Source organism: Caretta caretta, chromosome 9 (assembly GCF_965140235.1).
Source record: "Caretta caretta isolate rCarCar2 chromosome 9, rCarCar1.hap1, whole genome shotgun sequence".
Taxonomy (NCBI): domain Eukaryota; kingdom Metazoa; phylum Chordata; order Testudines; family Cheloniidae; genus Caretta; species Caretta caretta.
The window spans coordinates 47,564,360-47,582,540 of NC_134214.1; the positions used below are offsets into that span (position 1 = coordinate 47,564,360).

Consider the following 18,181-nt stretch of genomic DNA (forward strand, 5'->3'; position numbering starts at 1 on the left):
AAGGGAGTTGGATCTGGTCTGATATGATTAGACTACTCTATGGGCTCAATTCGGCCAGGCACTGAGCACCTCTCATGGGGTTCTGAGCATCCTTAATGCCCGCTGAAGTCAATGGGAATTGAAAGCACGTGGCAGTTTGCAAGAGAAGACTCGGCCTATCCAAAATGATGTGCTCTATTCAGGAAACCACAGTGCAGCTAGCGTGTGAGTCAACACATGGCCAATTCTTTTTTTAAAATTAGTATTTCTCTGTTTCTGAGCCAGATCCTCAGCAGATACAAGCTGACATCACTCCATTGACTTCAATGGAGCAGTGCTGATTTATAGCAGCTGAGGAGTTGGCCCTTTGTTTCCAAAACTAAGGTGGACACACATTTGTCAAAGGAGCTCAATCCACCCCCTGAATTTACATCTGCAAACACTGGTCACTAGAGGCTTGGTCCAAAGCCCACTGAAGTCCTTAGGAAGACTCTCACTGATCTTGGTGGGCTTTGGGCCAGGTCCTAGTTGCCCACAGCAGGTTGATGCAGGTTTTTGCAAAGATGCAAGATCATGAATACAAAGCCCTAGAATGCATTTCAAATGTAGTCTGTCCTTTGGCTGCTTGGGAGGTTCTGGTAAGGACGATCCCATCATCAATTCCTAGCTTGGCAGGTAATTGTACCTTGGTGGTGCTGCACCTTGCAACATAGAACTTAATACCATTTGATCTAGGTTCTTCTATAGCCACATCACTGCAATCTTTGAGCACTTCCCCTCTGTTGACTTTCTTTTATTCTCTTAGCACACCAGCTGAGGTAAGGCAGTGCTATTGTCCCCAATTCAAACGAAGGAACTGAGGCATGGACAGATGAAGTTACTTGCCCAAGGTCACACAGGGAGTCTACGGCAGAACCGGGTCTTGATCTCCTGAGTCCCAGTCCAGTGTCTTAACTGCAAGACCTTCGCTCTTCCCTTGTGACTCTGCTCAGATGGCCCTTCTCCACTTTAAACACCAGCACCTTTGTCTCTCAGTATGATCACTTTTGGCCCCATAGTTATATTTTTTTCCCTTTCCCTATTTGTTGTTAGTTAAAACCCTCCCAATTATCTGTTTTTTAGGTACAAGGGAGGCTTTTATAACATGTTTCAGTATATTCCTCATTCCTGGTTTTGCAATACATCACTCCAAAACCTTTTGCAGGGTCCATTTAAAATTAAAGTCACTCTATACTGTTGCCTTTTTTATTACAGCCACCTTAGAACTCCAGCTATTCTTAGTTAAGGTGGAAATACAAGATGCTATACAGCAACTGAGGATTTCTGTTAAGTCACTTTCCCCCTAAACACAAACATTACTGCGGGTAAGACGTTGATCTAGTATTTTTGAAGTATTACCAAAGGCTTCTTGTAGTCATTGGGTTTGATACAGCGAATGAAGTACGGCTGGCAGTTCCCCAGGATTTTCATCAGCTGCTCCAGAGACTGTTTGAATTGACCACCTAATGTAGACAGGCGTTTGTTGGTATCCAAGCCCTGGAGAGAATAAGCACATACATGATTCTTATCTCCCTTGGGCCTACTAATAACGTCGCTGCGTGTTCCTGGAAAGAGAAACACATTTTCTGCCAGGCCCCTAATTTCTGTTTCTGTACCCATCTGCCATCCTTACTCTACGCTGTACTTACTCATGCCAGTAATCCCCCGGCACTCACTGGGATTACTCACATGAGTAAAGTGCTGCTCAGTGTGTATGGGAGTGGCAAAGTCCTACCCATCATGCGTACCAAGGGCCAGGATCCTTCTCTGCGGACAAGTTCTGGGTATATTATAGGACCTGTCTTGGCATATACCAGGTTATTATTGCAATGGTAATTAATATGTGTGTGCTTGTGAGCTTGATAGGAAACAGCATGTACGTAAGCAATACTGACCTCCAAGCTAGGTATTACCTGGCAGTTCATGCCCAGCTGCCCAGGCTAAGGGCCCATGGCTTCCCAGTCAGCCATTAGCTACAGAAGTCTAACTCCAAGGTCGTTATTGCTATTGTAAATAGTGAAATGGTACAAATACACAGAATACATAGTGAAAAGTTAAGAGCTGATCTGCATATGGTCATAAATACAGAGTTCTTATGCTTATAGCAACTGTGCTGAATTCTGCTCTCTGTTCCACTGGTGCAACTCCAGTGGAAACACACCTTTACTTTAGTTACTGCAAGTTTTCACCCGCCTAAGTGGGAGCAGAATTTTCCACACTCTTTGTTAGACAGAGCATTGTAGTAGGAGTTAATCTCAGCTTTCCATTGTGTTTAAACTGCACATTCCATTACAGTGACACTCTGTGCAAATCAGAATCATAGAACTGAAGGGACCTTGAGAGGTCATATAGTCCAGTCCCCTGCACTCAAGGCAGGACTAAGTATTATCTAACACCTGACAGGTGTTTGTCCAACCTGCTCTTAAAAATCCCCAATGATGGAGATTCTACAACCTCCCTAGGCAATTTATTCCAGTGCTTAACCACTCTGACAGTTAGGAGGTTTTTCCTAATGTCCAACCTAAACTGCCCTTGCTGCAATTTAAGCCCATTGCTTCTTGTCCTATCCTACCTACAGCAGGGTTCTATTGCATTTGTTTGTTTTGTTTTGTTTTGTTTTAGTACAGGGCTTCTTCAGAGCAAGGAGCTAATAACTATGTGACACAAGGTTTCTTTGACACAGGGGAACCACACACTCCATTGGCCCATGTTGCTATTACACTTACGCAAATCCATTCTGATTGTCATTCCTCTCTAAACATTCACACTTCAACATCTAACACTGAGCACTTCCACAGCTTTACCTATGGATCAACACTGCCCTCCCGTGGCCAAACACATGTACTTTTGGAAAATATTTCCTCAGTGTGCCTTAGAGCAGTGGTTTTCAAAAAATTTTTCTGGTGACCCAGTTGAAGAAAATTGTTGATACCCATGACCCAACGGAACTCAGGATGAGGGGTTTGGGGTGTGGGAGGAGCTCAGGGCAGGTGCAGAGGGTTGGGGTGTGGGGGTGAGGGCTGTGGGGTGGGTCTGGGAATGAGCGGTTCAGGGTGTGGGAGGGGACTCTGGGATGGGGTAGGGGGTTGGGGTGCAAGGGGGGGTCAAGGCTCTGGAATGGGGGTGCAGGCTCTGGGATGGAGCCAGGGATGAGGAGTTTGGGGTTCAGGAAGGGGCTCTGGGTTTGGGGGGGCTCAGGGCTGGGGCAGAGGATTGGGGTGCAGGGTTGGGGCGCAGGCTTACCTCCGGCGACTCCCGGTCAGCAGCGGTGCTAAGGCAGGCTTCCTGCCTACCCTGGCACTACTGACCACACTGCACCCAGAAGCGGCGAGCAGCAGGTCTGGCTCGTAGGTGGGTGGCTCTTGCCTGCAGACACCGCCCCCGGCCAATGGGTGGGCGGAGCTGGTGCTCGGGGCAGGGGCAGCACGCATCACCCCATGGCCCCCCCGCCTAGGAGCTGGACCTGGTGCTGGCCACTTCTGGGGTGCAGCATGGTGTTGGAACAGGTAGGGACTAGCCTGCCTTATCCAGGCAGCACCGTTGATGGAACTTTTAACAGCCTGGTCGGTGGGGCTGACCAGAGCCGCCGCGACCCAGTGCCTTACATTCTGCAACCCAGTACCGGGTCATGACCCACAGTTTGAAAACCACTGCCTTAGAGCAGCTACAACACAGATTATTCACTTAAAGCTAGTAGGCATCTGATCAGAACAGCTAAAATAACTACAGTACATGAGCCTAATTAACATTGGATATTCCCACATTTTAGCAGTCCATCTTCTACCTCAATAAGTCAGTAAGACAGCCACAGAGAGATCTGACACCTGTATCCTGATGGTCTCATGTGGCTACACAATTAAGGACGTTGTTGCCAGGAATAGGATTGTGGTTTCTCTCCCAGTGATCTCGAGGAGCAGTTCTATCAACTCAGGACAGCAAAGTCCCATGGAGCCATTAACCCACCATTCCTCTCTACAGCCTTTACTTCCCAGGCTCCAAAGTATGGGCCTGATACAAAGCCCATGGAAGTTAATGGGAGTCTTTCCACTCATGTACGTGGGCTTTGAATTGAGCCATGCATCCCCACTGGAAAAACATCTCTTTCCTCACAGATGAGCCATTGCATTTCCCATGCATGCTCCAAAGAAAAAGTTTCAAATAACACAGGCTTTTTGAGGAGACAAGAAACCACTAAAGCAGTGCAAATAAACCCAATTCTTAATCACAAGGTTATTCTCTACACAGATGCCACTCCAGCTTGCCCTTTGCTGCTTATTCCACTGTTCACTTCCATCTTCCCTCAAGCTATTTACCTGAGCAGAGGCAGACGATGCTCTGGATTGCAGAAAGCCAGAGCGGGACAGAGACGGAGGAAGAAAGGACATCAGAGGACAGAATCAGGAAATGGAGCCAGGGGAGCAGATAGATAACAAGCATTACAGCAAGCTAGGAGGATGATTTGCTATCCACCCCAGGCAGGAAACCTACCTAATATGAAAAGTAAAAGATAAAATACCTTCAGGCAATGCTGAGGTTGCTTAAAAGAACAGGAGTGGCACCTTAGAGATGAACAAATGTATTTGAGCATAAGCTTTCCTGGGCTACAGTCCACTTCATCGGATGCTGTAGCTCATGAAAGCTTATGCTCTAATAAATTTGTTAGTCTCTAAGGTGCCACAAGTACTCCTGTTCTTTTTTCCGGATATAGACTAACACGGCTGCTACTCTGAGACCTGAGGTTGCTTAAACACTCTAAAGTTAAGAAATGTGACAGTTAAGGAGAAGCATGTAAACTGAACTCTGCCCTCCCCCACTCTTGCTGGGTACGTTGGTAACCACTCTTTGCTTCTCACTTCATACAATAAAATCCTGCCCCATTTTTACACCCTTAGATACACGTCTCTAAGGTAACTTTGCAATCGTGAATTTTAAAGACTCGCACACTGCACCTGGGCCATGAGGCAGAGCTAAGTTAGCGTCAGTGGCCAGAGGCAAGCAGCCAACCTCGCGGGGTGTGGAGGGAGGGTGATGAGGAGTGGCTTACATTGCCTTTTGGAAGGCGCAGACATGAGGTCCCTCAGGCCCATCCAAGGAGCACTGTACAGTGGGGGAAAGGCCATGATCAGTTCGCAATCTGCTTAGCCATGCCCTTTTTGTAGGCTGCACTGCGATAAGAGTGCCAAGTACACAGACTACTCAGTCTCTTACTTAGGGAAATATCTTTGTGATGGGGTGGAGTAGGCCCTGCTGCCTTGTGGCTCTGTCACACCCCACCCCAGAAAAGGGCAATGGAGGGGGTCCTCCAAGTTGCCTAGAGAGGCTACGTGGGCAGCAGCCAATCAGGAAAGAGGCTGCAAGGAGCAGCCTATCAGGGCCCAGCAGGGTCATATGAAAGGAGCTATAGGGCCATTACAGAGTGAGTTTAACCTGCTGGCAGGGCCTAGGAGAGCAAGACGTGCTCCTGGCTGGCTGCAGGGGCTGGACAGATTAATTCAGGGGTTCTCAGGACAAATGTTTTGATGGCCTCAGACTGCGGCCACCAACGCTTGCTCATGACCGCTCTCACACTTTCCCCTAAAATACTTAATTAGCTTTAGGAAAAACAACTAAATATGCACACACACACGTCCAAATCACTGTAATTTATTTATTGCTAGTTAGTAAGTCTGTTGTGAAACATGATATTAACAAACATGCAAGTATCTTGTTTCACAGCAGACTTACTCAGCCCTGCCAAGCCTAGGGACACATTAAGCCCTGGATGTGGGGTCAGGGGAGGCAGCAGGGGTCAGAGGCAATGAGGTTTGGTGGGTGAGGGGTTGTGGGAGGCAGCGGGGGACTGGAGCCTGAAGCCCCACGGCCAGAGCCTGGGACCTGCTGTTACACAGCCAGAGTCCAGAGCTGGAGCCCAAAGTTCCTCGGCCAGAACCTGCTGCCCCACCGCCCCAGAGCTGAGGCCCAAAACCTGAGCCCCACTGCCCTGGGAAGGTGGGGAATTCACTGGCTGCCTGCTCCTCCAGTGTTGTGCTCCAGATGTCTCCAGAAGGAGGCAGAGCCCAACCCCTGCTGGCAGTCCCAGCAATCAACATCAAGGCAGTGCATCCAGGAGCAACAGAGAGGGGAAAGGGCCACCATTTTGCCACCCACCCCCACCCCATCACAGCCCTGGGAGGCTCTGGCTGCAAGAAAAGCTCCTGGTGGCCGCATTTGAGAAACACTGGATTAGTTACTGGCAGGGACTGGGGGAGCCTGAGAATAGCTTCTGGCTGGCTGCTGGGACCAAGCAGGTAGTTACTGGCAGGGACTGGGGGAGTGAGGAAGCAGCTTCTGGCTGGCTGCTGCGACTCAACTAAGACGGACTATAGGGAAATGGTCCAGGGAAACATAGAGCAGCAATTAGTAAAGGGATGCAGCAAAAGGATTAAAGGGTCCCTGGGTTGGGACCCGGAGCAGTGGGTGGGACCGGGTCCCCGCCCAACCACTAAGGGAAGTGGCTGTACCCTAAGGAAGGGAATTAGAGCTGTGACATCCCAGGGAAGAGGGCTGCACTGGGACTGACTCAGTGGGGAGCTGTGGTCAGCAAACTGAGTCCAAGAAGGGTGGCTCAGCAGGAAAGCTGGGGTCACTGAGGACTCAAGTAGAGGCAAGGTGACCCCAGGAAAAAAGCCCTCAGGGCACTGCTCAGTTCCAGAGTGGGAGCCTTGCAACCTAGCTGGACCAAGCGAGGGTACAGTGATGGGCCCTGTTGGGCTGGTGAAAGACTGAGGGAGGGTGCAGGACATGGGGGACATTTTGGATTGTGTACCCCAGAATGGATTTGTTTGGTTTTGTACATGGACTGTGAGAGACTCGGCCAGACCTGCCTGACAACTACAGTAGCCAACGGGGCACCATGAGTGGAGAAAATTGAGAAAAAACACACACTCAAACAGGGGCACTCGTGAGAGGTGAGTGCACCCTATTACAACCTTGCTATCCAATATAACAGTATCTGGGACAGGGATCTTAGGCTGTAGTTCACAGGACTCATATTTTATTCTGGATTGGCTATCTGAATGATCCCATGCACAATGCCTGGATTGCACAATGTTCCACTCCCAGATCACTTCCTGTGATACTCTTAAATGATCCCACATGAAGTTCTGAGGTTCCCAACAAGCTATCCTGGGACTTTAGATAGAGAATTTTTTAATGAATTGCCACTTGTCTGCCTGCTCCTAGAGTTGTATTCACTCTACCATGGTGCCTCCTGGTCACGGCTTGCTTCAATTAAAAGGAGCTTCTGGGTTTACAAGGCATGCCTTTAGTCATGATTTTCTCCATACCACCTCCACTCAGACCTACTCACACACACACACACACACACAGGCACTCAAATACTATAGTGATGAACATGTGCACGCTTAGACGATTTCAGCTGGCATCTACCTTCAGACAGAAAGCCAGGCACAGCTGAGGCAGACTCAATATAGACTTGTCAGTTTGCTGTCTGAGCAGCACAGCTCAAATGCTTTGATGCAAGCCTGAATGTAGCCTCCGCATGGGCCATTCAGGGAGAGGAAGTCCTAAGGCCCCCTGTTACTCTGAGTTTTGGGTTGACATCACAGCAGTTTATGGCAATAATTCAGGACTCCAGTTGATCACGCAAGCTGTTCTACCAGTGCACAAATTGCTCAAGGGAAAGACAGAAGCGTCTGCAGACAGAATGTGAGACCATTCAGAAGGCTGAAGATAATCAAGCACACTCCAGATCTTTTTGTAATCAAGTGGAAGAAAGCCAACCTTGAGGGTATGCTCAGCTCTGAGATGTCTTATGCTTCCACGGCCTAGGGTAGCCACAGTTGTTTCCACCTGGAAGATCTGCCTCAGGAATTTGTTTTTGGAAGAGTAAACCAATTGCATTATGTTGGAGCTGAGCATGTCACGATTCTTCTCCAGGAAACCTGTGGGTCAGAAATAAAATAACCTCATCATCTGCGCTGGCTCTGGTCCCAGGCTGCTACTCAAAAATAAACCTAATTTACAGTAACTTGCACCTCAATTTAAATGAATCCTCTTGCCTTCATTACTTCTGCTTGGCAAGCAGGAGGCTGCGTGTAATCTAGCAGCAGGGAGATGACAATGACCCATGGGGCAGCTGTCTCAGGGGACAGGCACTCTCCTCTCTTTGCTTCTGAGGAGGACCATGCTTGTACTTGAAGTGTTCTCACCTTTTGACTGGTAATAGACAATCCCAGCAAAGTGGTTGATACCAAATTTGGTGTCATGGACGCTCCTCGGTGGGATGTAGATTTTGCTTTTGCCATGATGGGAATTGATTTTGTTTAGCAGAGTGGCATCAGTGCCCTAGGAACAAACACAACCAAGAGCCAGGGGTGAAGCAGATTCTCTCTGCAAGCACTGGCCTCTACAGTGCGAGCAAAAAAAATAGTGCTCCGAGATAACAAAGGGTTAAATCTGGACCTGCATTGGGTGATTGCGCTGGAGTGGGAGGGAGGGACAATGTTGTTAGGAGCTGGATCTAGCAGTAGGGCACCATCCTAGCACTCTCAAATACAAAGACAGGGCCTAGATAGAGTATCCACTGGCACTTCACAGCACCAGTGAGTGTGTCCTGCTACCCTGGGGCCAGGGAGTCACCCCCGCTGACTGCACTGTGGTCACCTGCAGCTGCTTGGGGCTCCCCAAAGCTGTGCAAGAGGCAGTAAGAGTTGCTTGAGAGCATGTTCCCCTGGCCTCTTTGAGCCTTCCTGCCCAGCACAGGCTCAGTGGCACAGAGGCCCTCCATGAGGCTGGCACTGCTCTCCTTCCCCTGGCCCTTATGCATCTCTGGAGGTTACAGACAGGATTCTGCTGCATAGCCAATCTATGGGAAGCTCAACAGATGAGTTTGGTTGAATGGCAGTCAGCTGGGTGCTTGTCATTAAGCATATCGTTTTCATTACAATTAATCAGGGAGGGGAAAAGAACCACTAGGATAATCCTGTTGTTAAAGGGATGCCTCAACAGCTTCCTCCTCCTTTGGGTGGCAAACAGCATGTAGAATGGGCAGGGCTGTGTTCTTTGAAGTGCCATGGGCCCTTGAGATAATAAAGGGGGAGCAAACCCTTTGCTCTTCTGAGTGCAGGGACTGCAGTTGTGATTATCCCTTTCCTGGAGCATGCAGAGAGCATGGGGGATGCTCTCCAGCCTCTGTGCTCTTACCACCTGGCACAGCTGCATTATTTAAGACTACCTTACTAGATGCCCAAAAAGCCAAAACTGAGGGTGAAGGCTGGTTAAAAAAATAACTTGGTTTAGAGTGGAAGTGAAGGCAGATACATATATCTGTTATATTATAACAAATGGAAGGAAGGGGATGTTAATAGTAATGAATATAAATCAGAAATTAGGACTTGTAGAAAATTGATAAGGGAAGCAAAGAGACACAAGGAGGCAGCTATGGCCAGCATGACAATAGGAAGGAGTCTTTTAAATATAATAGGATAAAAAAGAATCCTGACAATGGTATTGGTCCACTACTATGTGGAAATAGTAGAATTATCAATAATAATACAGAAAAGGCAGAAGTCTTCAATAAATATGTCTGTTCTGTATTTGGGGAGAAAACAGATGCTATAGTCTCATCCTATGGTGATGATAACACTCTTCCCATTCCACTAGCATCTCTGGAGGATGTTAAACAGAAGCTACTACAGTTAGACATTTTAAAAATCTGGTTCAGATAACTTGCATCCAAGAATTTTAGAAGAGTTGGTTGAAGAGCTTGCTGGACTGTGAAAGTTGATTTTCAATAAGTCTTGGAGAACTGAGGAACCAGAAGACTGAAAGAAAGCTAATGTAACATTTTTTTAAAAGGTTAAATGGAATGACCTGGGTAATTATAGGCTGGTCGCCTGACTGCAATCCCTGGCAAGATAATGGAGCAGCTGATATGGGACTTGATTAATAAAGAATTAAAGGAAGGTAAGATAATTAATGCAAATCACCATGGCTTTATGGAAAATAGATCCTGTCAGATTAACTTGATTTCTTTTTTGATGAGATTACAGATTTGGTTGATAAAGGTAAAAGGGTTGACATAATATACTTAGATTTCTATAAGGCATGACATGTTTAAAAAAACTGGAACGATATAAAATTAACATGGCACACATTAAATGGATTAAAAACTGGCTAACTGATAAGTCTTAAAATGTAATTGTAAATGGGGAATTGTCATTGAGTGGGTGAGTTTCCAGAGGGGTCCCGCATGGATTTGTTCTTGGCCCTACACTCATTAATGTTTTTATTAGTGACCTGAAAGAAAGCATAAAATCATCACTGCTGAAGTTTTCAGATGATACAAAAATTGGGAGAGTGGTAAATAATGAAGAGGACAGGTCACTGATTCAGAGTGATCTGGATCGCTTAGTAAACTGCGTGCAAGCAAACAATATGCTTTTTATTTGGCTAAATGTAAATGCATACCTCTAGGAACAAAGAATGTAGGCCATATCTACAGGATAGGGGACTCTCTATCCTGGGAAGCAGTGACTCTGAAAAAGCTTTGGGGGTTGTGGTGGATAATCAGCCAAACATGAGCTCCCAGTGTAACGCTGTGGCCAAAAGAGTTAATGTGACCCTGGAATGCATAAACAGGGGAATACTGAGAAGGAATACAGAGGTTATTTTACCTCTATATTTGGCACTGGGGTGACCACTGCTGGAATACTGTGTCCAGTTCTAGTGTCCACAATTCAAGAAGGATGTTGATAAATTGGAGAGGGTTCAGAGAAGAGCCACAAGAATGATTAAAGGATTAGAAAACATGCTGTATAATGATAGACGCAAAGAGCTCAACTATTTATCTTAACAAAGAAAAGATTAAGGTGTGACTTGATTACAGTCTATAAGTATCTACCTGGGGAACAAATATATAATAATGGGCTTTTCAATCTAAAAGAGAAAGGTATAACATGATCCAATGGCTGGAAGTTGAAGCTAGACAAATTCAGACTGGAAATAAGGCATACATTTTAACAATTAAGGTAATTTACCATTGGAACAATTTACTAAAGGTTGTCATGGATTCTCAATTGTCTTGTAATGATAATTTTTACATAAAGTTTGGATATTTTTCTAAAAGATCTTCTCTAGGAATTATTTCAGGGAAGTTCTATGGCCTGTGCTATACAGGAGGTCAGACTAGATGATTACAGTAATCTCTTCTGGCCTTGGAATCTATGAGTCTATAAGGGCCACAAATTATTCTGGCCCTGAAGAATTCCGGAGCAGCAACTCCTCCCAGCTGTAAGCACAGTCCAGCACACAGTCAACCAGGGAACCATCTACAGTGTGCACAAGAGTTTTAATCTCATGGACTTTCCCCTTTGGGTTGCAACTGGAGAGGACATTAAAGGTAGTGAAGGGACTTCTGTGGGGAAATGACTCTCACTGGGTCTTACCAGCTCACAGTCCCTCCAGAAGAGCTTCCTAGGCAGCTGCCCTCTGTGTGAAGCCAAGAGACCAGATAGAATAAGGCTCTCACCTTAGGGAACTTGCTTTCCTCATCAATGAGGGAGACAATGTTCATGGGTTTGAGTGCAATCACTTCCAAAGCCTGGTGGTTGTCTGTGAAGTCAATGTGGCTCCAGGAGATGTGCTCAGCAAGGTATTCCTCCTGCTCCAGCTTGAAGACATGGCGGACAAAGAACTGCTGAAGGTGCTCGTTGGCAAAGTTAATACAGAGCTGCTCAAAGCTGCAGGGGAACAGCATGAGGACCCACTGTCATCTCCATGTTACCTGGTACCATCACTTTCACTGGACAGTATTATCTGACACTCTATATTTGATACATGCACACAGGGAACACTGTTACAGTTTAGGTGATACCATTTCATACTGTTAACGAACACACCTGGTGTATGTTGTTCTATCTGGGCACATGTCACCATGCCCAACAACCCACATGCAATGGACTCCTTCTTCATATAGTGTGCAGCTGGCAGGACAGATTGTTTCATTTTATGTTTTGTTTTGTTTTTACAGAGACCCATAGGAGCTTCCTGGTTGTGTGCCTAGCTAGCCTGTATGTGCTTAGCTAACCTGTATAGGTGTGTGATCGGATTCCTCTTACTCTTGTCCTCTCTGCCACCTTCCCTCCTTTTGTTTGTCACTCACGCATCTTGCATCTGGTCTTGTAAATAATTGGGGGCAAGGATTTTGTGTGCTGGTGTGTCTGCACACCATGAGGCCCTGATCTGGATTGTGACCTTTAGGCACCATCATACTATAGACAGATTTATCACATATTCCATTAAAGGTAGCATACAGAAATGTGATACTGATCACATGCTCCCTGGGCTTTTTCCCAGGTGTAGCATCTTTGGTACATTAATATGCAGACCACCTGTGGTTCATGGTCTGCACAGCATTTGCTGATGGTCTGTGGAAAGCTGGCTGGTTATATGGTGCTGGCTCTCCTCCTTGTGTCCTGCTGGTTCCCTGCCAAAGAGCCTCAGTGCCCATAGAAGGAGCTGGACACAAGGAGGAAGAGCGAGTCTAGCTGCCTCCATTGGGGCCACTACTATCTAAGAGGAAACAGAAGCTGCTCTTGGGGCCTGAAGCCACCAGTGGGAGAGGAATGTCCAGGAGAGATGGGAAAGAGACAATCGGCATTATGTCAGGGAGGAAGAGGCATCTGGGCAGCATGTCCACAGGAGCAGGGAAATCAAGCGCCTGAAACCATGTACAGGAGAGGACTGGGCAAGAGGAAAGCATGCAGGGAATAGGAACCTGAGGTATCCACAACATGATCTCCATTAAGATGTGGTTCATGCTATGATGAAGTTGGAGAACCCCTGTCCCGTGCAACATAGCTCAGCAGAGGTAATGGCATCTGTGTGGCAGGAAAAGTCAGCACAGGGATGTGCATCATGATCATCGCTAGGAAAATTCAGTGATGGAAGCAAACACTATCTTTACTTTGAGCGCGAAGACGACAATGAATGAGCAAATTAATTCATTTGTTCCCTACCTTTATGTCTGCTATTTGTCACCTTCCCTGACGGAAATGAATCTGGAACATCCTACCTGTTGGTGTTAAAGTTTTCAAAACCAAAGATGTCCAGAAGCCCAATGGACCTGCGGGAACTTTTAGAATCCTGAGAAGGTGGGCTGAAAATTGCAGCATTGATCTTATTTACTATCCACAAGAAGAGATGGCCATAGATCCCCTGTGGAAGAGTTAAAAAGGAGGTAAGAGCCCAATAATGCAAACCCTAGTCGGCCTAGTGCTTGCTGTGCTGAATGAAGCCAACATGCACGCTCAGTGTAGCAAGATCTAGGGCCCAGTGATAAGTGTTTGCAGAACCAGGCCCTGAGAGAGTCTGTAGACACAGCTCTGAAAGCATTCCCACTCTTTGAAAAACATCAGTGCAATGCACACTTGGAGGGGGTGAACTCCTTTACCTTCACAAAGGCGTCTCTCCCATCAGCAGCCTGGACAATGCTCAGGGGCATGGACACGCTCTCTCCTCGGATGATGATCGAGTGGTTTGTAAGGCTGTTTTGCAGTTCTCCAGAGTCCACCTATAGGAATAATCATTGCAGCTGGGTCATCCGATGTAGATAAAGCAGACCTGGCAAAGATGGGCAGAGTCTGACTCAGGAAAAAGAGACTAAGATAGAAGTGGGGAAAGCAGAGACATGCTGTCTGACCGGTACTGTGGCCTACTGTCACAGAAAAAAATAGCTGTTCCTGGGGCTTATATCGGGAAAGATCTCTCAGTTTGGAGGGGCAACACTGTGAGCATTAGCAGCGACAAGGGGACACAGCACAAAAGGAAAACACCATAAACAATCCCTCAACAGAAGCACATGTGCCAACAATCCACCCTCCCAGAAGGGGGAACAAACCAGAGAGCTAGTGAGAGAAGACGAGAATCCAGTACCTCAAGCAGTTTGGTTGCTACAGAAAAGTGTGAAGAATCCAGCACATCAGAGCAGTCCAAATGATCATACACAGCAGCTGGGAAGAGGAAACCGCAAAGCTCAGTATACACACACAGTACAAGTCACTACCACTATGGTGCATGGCTGTATTGTTACTGTTTGTATTACTGTACTATCCAAAGCCAGGAGCAGGATCTCGGGCAGAGCACTGTATAGAAACACAGGCCATGTCCACACCAGCAGAGTGTTAGCAGTTTAGTTAATCCACACCGCTGACCAGCATAGCTCTGCTGGCAGTCTGTAGTGTAGACCTGGCCCCAGTGAGAAAGCCATTGCCCTGAGAAGCTCCCAAGCTAAGAGATTAATCAGATCTCACGGAACAGAGGACGTAAGAGTCACCTACAGAATGCATTCAGTGCAATGCTAAGGCTGCAATTTGAATCAAACCCAACTCAGAGAATTCTGAGTTTCCACATAACCCTGACTCAGGGCTTGTCTACACTGGCACTTTACAGCGCTGCAACCTTTTCACTCAGGGGTGTGAAAAAACACCCCCCTGAGCCCTGCAAGCTTCAGTGCTGTAAAGTGGCAGTGTAGACAGTGCACCAATGCTGGGAGCCGCACTCCCAGTGCTGGTAGCTACGCCCCTTGTGGAGGTGGTTTGTTTAGAGAGCTGGGAGAACTCTCTCCCAGCGCTCTGCCACGACTACACAAGCCAGCGCTCTGCCACGACTACAACGTTGCCAGTGAAGAGGTGCCCTCAGCCTCTCCTTTCCCCCTAGCACACAGAGTCCTTTTCATTATCATTCGTGCCAGGGCACGGTGTTATTTAATGCCTCAGTGCGTGTGAGGGGACCTCTTTATGGCCTGCCAACCTTGTCTCACAGTGAGAATAGTAACAGGTTTCAGAGTAACAGCCGTGTTAGTCTGTATTCGCAAAAAGAAAAGGAGTACTTGTGGCACCTTAGAGACTAACCAATTTATTTGAGCATGAGCTTTCGTGAGCTATAGCTCACTTCATCGGATGCATACAGTGGAAACTGCAGAAGACATTATATACACACAGAGACCATGAAACAATACCCCCTCCCACCACACTGTCCTGCTGGTAATAGCTTATCTAAAGTGATCGTCAAGTTGGGCCATTTCCAGCACAAATCCAGGTTTTCTCACCCTCTGCCCCCCCCCCAACACAAACTCACTCTCCTGCTGGTAACAGCCCATCCAAAGTAACCACTCTCTTCACAATGTGTATGATAATCAAGGTGGGCCATTTCCTGCACAAATCCAGGTTTTCTCACCCCCCCCACCCCCATACACACACAAACTCACTCTCCTGCTGGTAATAGCTCATCCAAAGTGACCACTCTCCCTACAATGTGCATGGTAATCAAGGTGGGCCATTTCCAGCACAAATCCAGGCTTTCTCACCCCTCCCCCCAGGAAACAGTAACAGGGTCACCTCTCAGAACAGAATTCAGTTGGCTCACCCACCAGTACTTCTATTGTCTGCAGCTGCTGCCCTTCCAACACCCCCACTCGCCATCCACATCTGTTTGGCAGACAGCCACAAGCTGGCCTTTAGACAAGAAGGCAGATAGTGATCCACAGACTTTAAACATTGAGACGAAGGGAAGACCTAGCTGCAAGCAGTGCTGTGTTTACCTTCAAACTCGACATTCCCCAGGTGCAGAATAGCAGCCAGCAGCTTGCTGATGTCCCAGTGCTCAGAATCTGAGAACATGAGGATCTTCATAGCAGAGCGGATGTGAGCATATTCCTTTGCATCATTACGGCCATCACAAGAAGTGCAGGCACCCTGCATGACAGCACATTCATGGGACAGGGGAACCGTCTGGGTACTAATACAGACCTAGCATAGCAGCCTCTAGGCTGTAGAACAAAACATATATAACAGAACTGCCCCGTGGGCTGCTCGATACAGACCCAAGATACAAACTCTTGTATTTTATTTTATTTTTTAATTTCCCTTTTCCATGGTAGTTTCTTTCTTCGCTCCCACTCAAAAGAAGGTGACACATTGCTTGGAGTGGTGTTAGCCAATATGCATCTGTTAGGCATAGTATACACCACATGAATAGGTATGATGTGCATGATACTAATATAATATACATTATGTACATGGGTGGTGGGAGAAGTTATGTTAACTAAATGGCTTATGCTCTTTCCACAGTTCTGTTCACCCATGTCAAGCCTTGTACACCACTTTGCAAAACTGAAGTCAGCTTTGGCATTAGAACATAGGAAACGTGTCAAAGCAGAGATGCATGAATAAACTGTGTGCCAAGTACAGGGAGGGTGTACTTCCATGGCCCATCAGCACTTGGAATGCAGCATTCAAAACGAGATATGGGAAAGTATAGAGAGCTACCAAGGACAAACCTAGCTAACAAGTGGGTTAGACTTAAAGTGAATAGAGGGGGCTGTTAGCTGGCACACGTGCACAATATAAACAGAAGGAAGTTTGAGGATGGCTCTTTGAACCACACCTACTGTGTATGGTGAACATGCTGTGGGATAAGAATGGTTTTCTGGAAGAAGGGTATAGAATAGATGTTTCCTTTTCATGTTGTGCTGTGTTGTCTTTAGACAATGCATTTGGCTTTCCTGAATATTTTTATGAGTGAACCGTGAGTGTAGTCAAACACTTGGCTACACACCTTTCTGTCAGTAGTGGGATGAGCCATCCATTAGTGGGTCTCTGAGGTCAAACAGCACATGCTTCCATGGCTGAGCTGAGTAACATGGGAAGAGGAGAGAGAAGCTTAGGCCAGGGGCTGCTTCAACAACCAGCTACATTAAAGGCTGCTCTGGAGCAGTGAAAGAGAAGACCTAACTTTCAGCAGTCCACCCACTGCTTTATCTGTCACCATGGGATACATTTGCAGTGTTTCTTAGGGCAGATTTGAGGTCACGTCTCTTTCCCTGCCCCTGTTGTAGCTCTCCTCTGCCCTGTACAAACATCCCCTGGCACTAGTCAGTAACCCCCAGTTTGAGAAATAAAGACAGGCAGGGTTGGGACAGTGGTAGAAAATACCTTTGCAAAATCAGAACACTAGAATCTAGCACAAGACACTGAGTGGCACAATCCAAAAACAACATGAGAAAGGTCTCCAGCAATCGTCTGCCTGGCACAGCTCAGGGCTCTGCCCTTTGCTACCTTCCATATAAATAACTCATTAAGGGCTGGCCCATATTGTAGGGCATGTCTGCTGGGTCAGTGAGTCCTGGGCAATGCAGTGCTGTGGCAGCAGGAAGAGTGAAGTGTCCTTATGTGCTTTTCTATTTATAGCACTAAGAATAGCTATTCGTACCAATAGCTGAGCAAAACAAAAACCGTGAGAGCAGGGTCTAATTTGCCTATCTAAATATTTTACAGCACTCATCACTGAGCTAAAAGGACTTCAGCCCTTCATGGAATACACAGCGCTTGCACTGCTGTAATAAGCGCTGACCACGTTATCACTTTGTCCTCAGTCATTCCATTCCTATAATTAACGAGCTGGGGAATCTGCTCCCACTCGCTGGGCCAATGGCACACGGGGCACTTTCCTTTAGGGGCAGCATCATTTGAGCCCATAGCAGTAGTGCATGCGAATGGCCGAGAGGAGCTGCAGGCATGTTCTAGCTAATGAGATTCTTCCCATCCTTTAACACAGAGTTCCACAGCTTTCTGTAAACATTCAGGCCTACGGTTACAAAAGCCTCCACTAGCCTGAGCAGCTTTTTTTTTTTTGGGTGCCCAACCCTGCTCCCACTGAAGTTTGTGGCATGAATCCTGCTGGCTTCAGCAGGGGCAGGACTGGGCCCTAATTCCTCCTTTCCTCGTTTTTGTCCAAGTCACAGAGCAAAGCAGCTCAGCTCATGTTTTTAGCGTGAAGAACTTGGCCAGACTAGGGGTGGGATTTCCAAAACTGCGTAGAAGCACAAATCCCACTGAAAGTCAATGGTGGTGGTGCTGTTAAGCCACTCAGTACTTTCAGCGGTCTCCCGCAAGATGAATCCCCACATCCAACAAGGGAAACTCTCTGGAAAACATAAACACAGACTGGGAAGTTTACATTAACTAGCCCAGATTAGAGAGAGAACCACATTACTGAGTTATTTCTGCAAGGCCCACTACAGATAAGAACCATGGCTACTGGTGTTGCTTCAGCTGTGAAATAAAGGAACATTTTGTACCTGTTAATTCCTTTTCTCTGAAAA

The 18,181-nt window shown here is 47.0% G+C and overlaps 1 protein-coding gene across 7 annotated transcripts in view; it reads right to left on the reverse strand.

The window, feature by feature from the left end:
- Nucleotides 1–18,181, reverse strand: part of MYO7B (myosin VIIB) — a 97,207-nt gene that overhangs the window by 51,764 nt on the left and 27,262 nt on the right. For all 7 annotated transcript variants that reach the window (XM_075132260.1, XM_048864742.2, XM_075132261.1 and 4 more), the window contains exons 9-16: nucleotides 15,620–15,773; nucleotides 13,954–14,030; nucleotides 13,472–13,591; nucleotides 13,094–13,236; nucleotides 11,549–11,759; nucleotides 8,229–8,364; nucleotides 7,801–7,961; nucleotides 1,378–1,515 (exon numbers count right to left, since the gene is read on the reverse strand). In XM_075132260.1, the coding sequence (XP_074988361.1) occupies nucleotides 1,378–1,515; nucleotides 7,801–7,961; nucleotides 8,229–8,364; nucleotides 11,549–11,759; nucleotides 13,094–13,236; nucleotides 13,472–13,591; nucleotides 13,954–14,030; nucleotides 15,620–15,773 (1,140 nt within the window). The remainder of the gene's footprint in view (nucleotides 1–1,377; nucleotides 1,516–7,800; nucleotides 7,962–8,228; nucleotides 8,365–11,548; nucleotides 11,760–13,093; nucleotides 13,237–13,471; nucleotides 13,592–13,953; nucleotides 14,031–15,619; nucleotides 15,774–18,181) is intronic.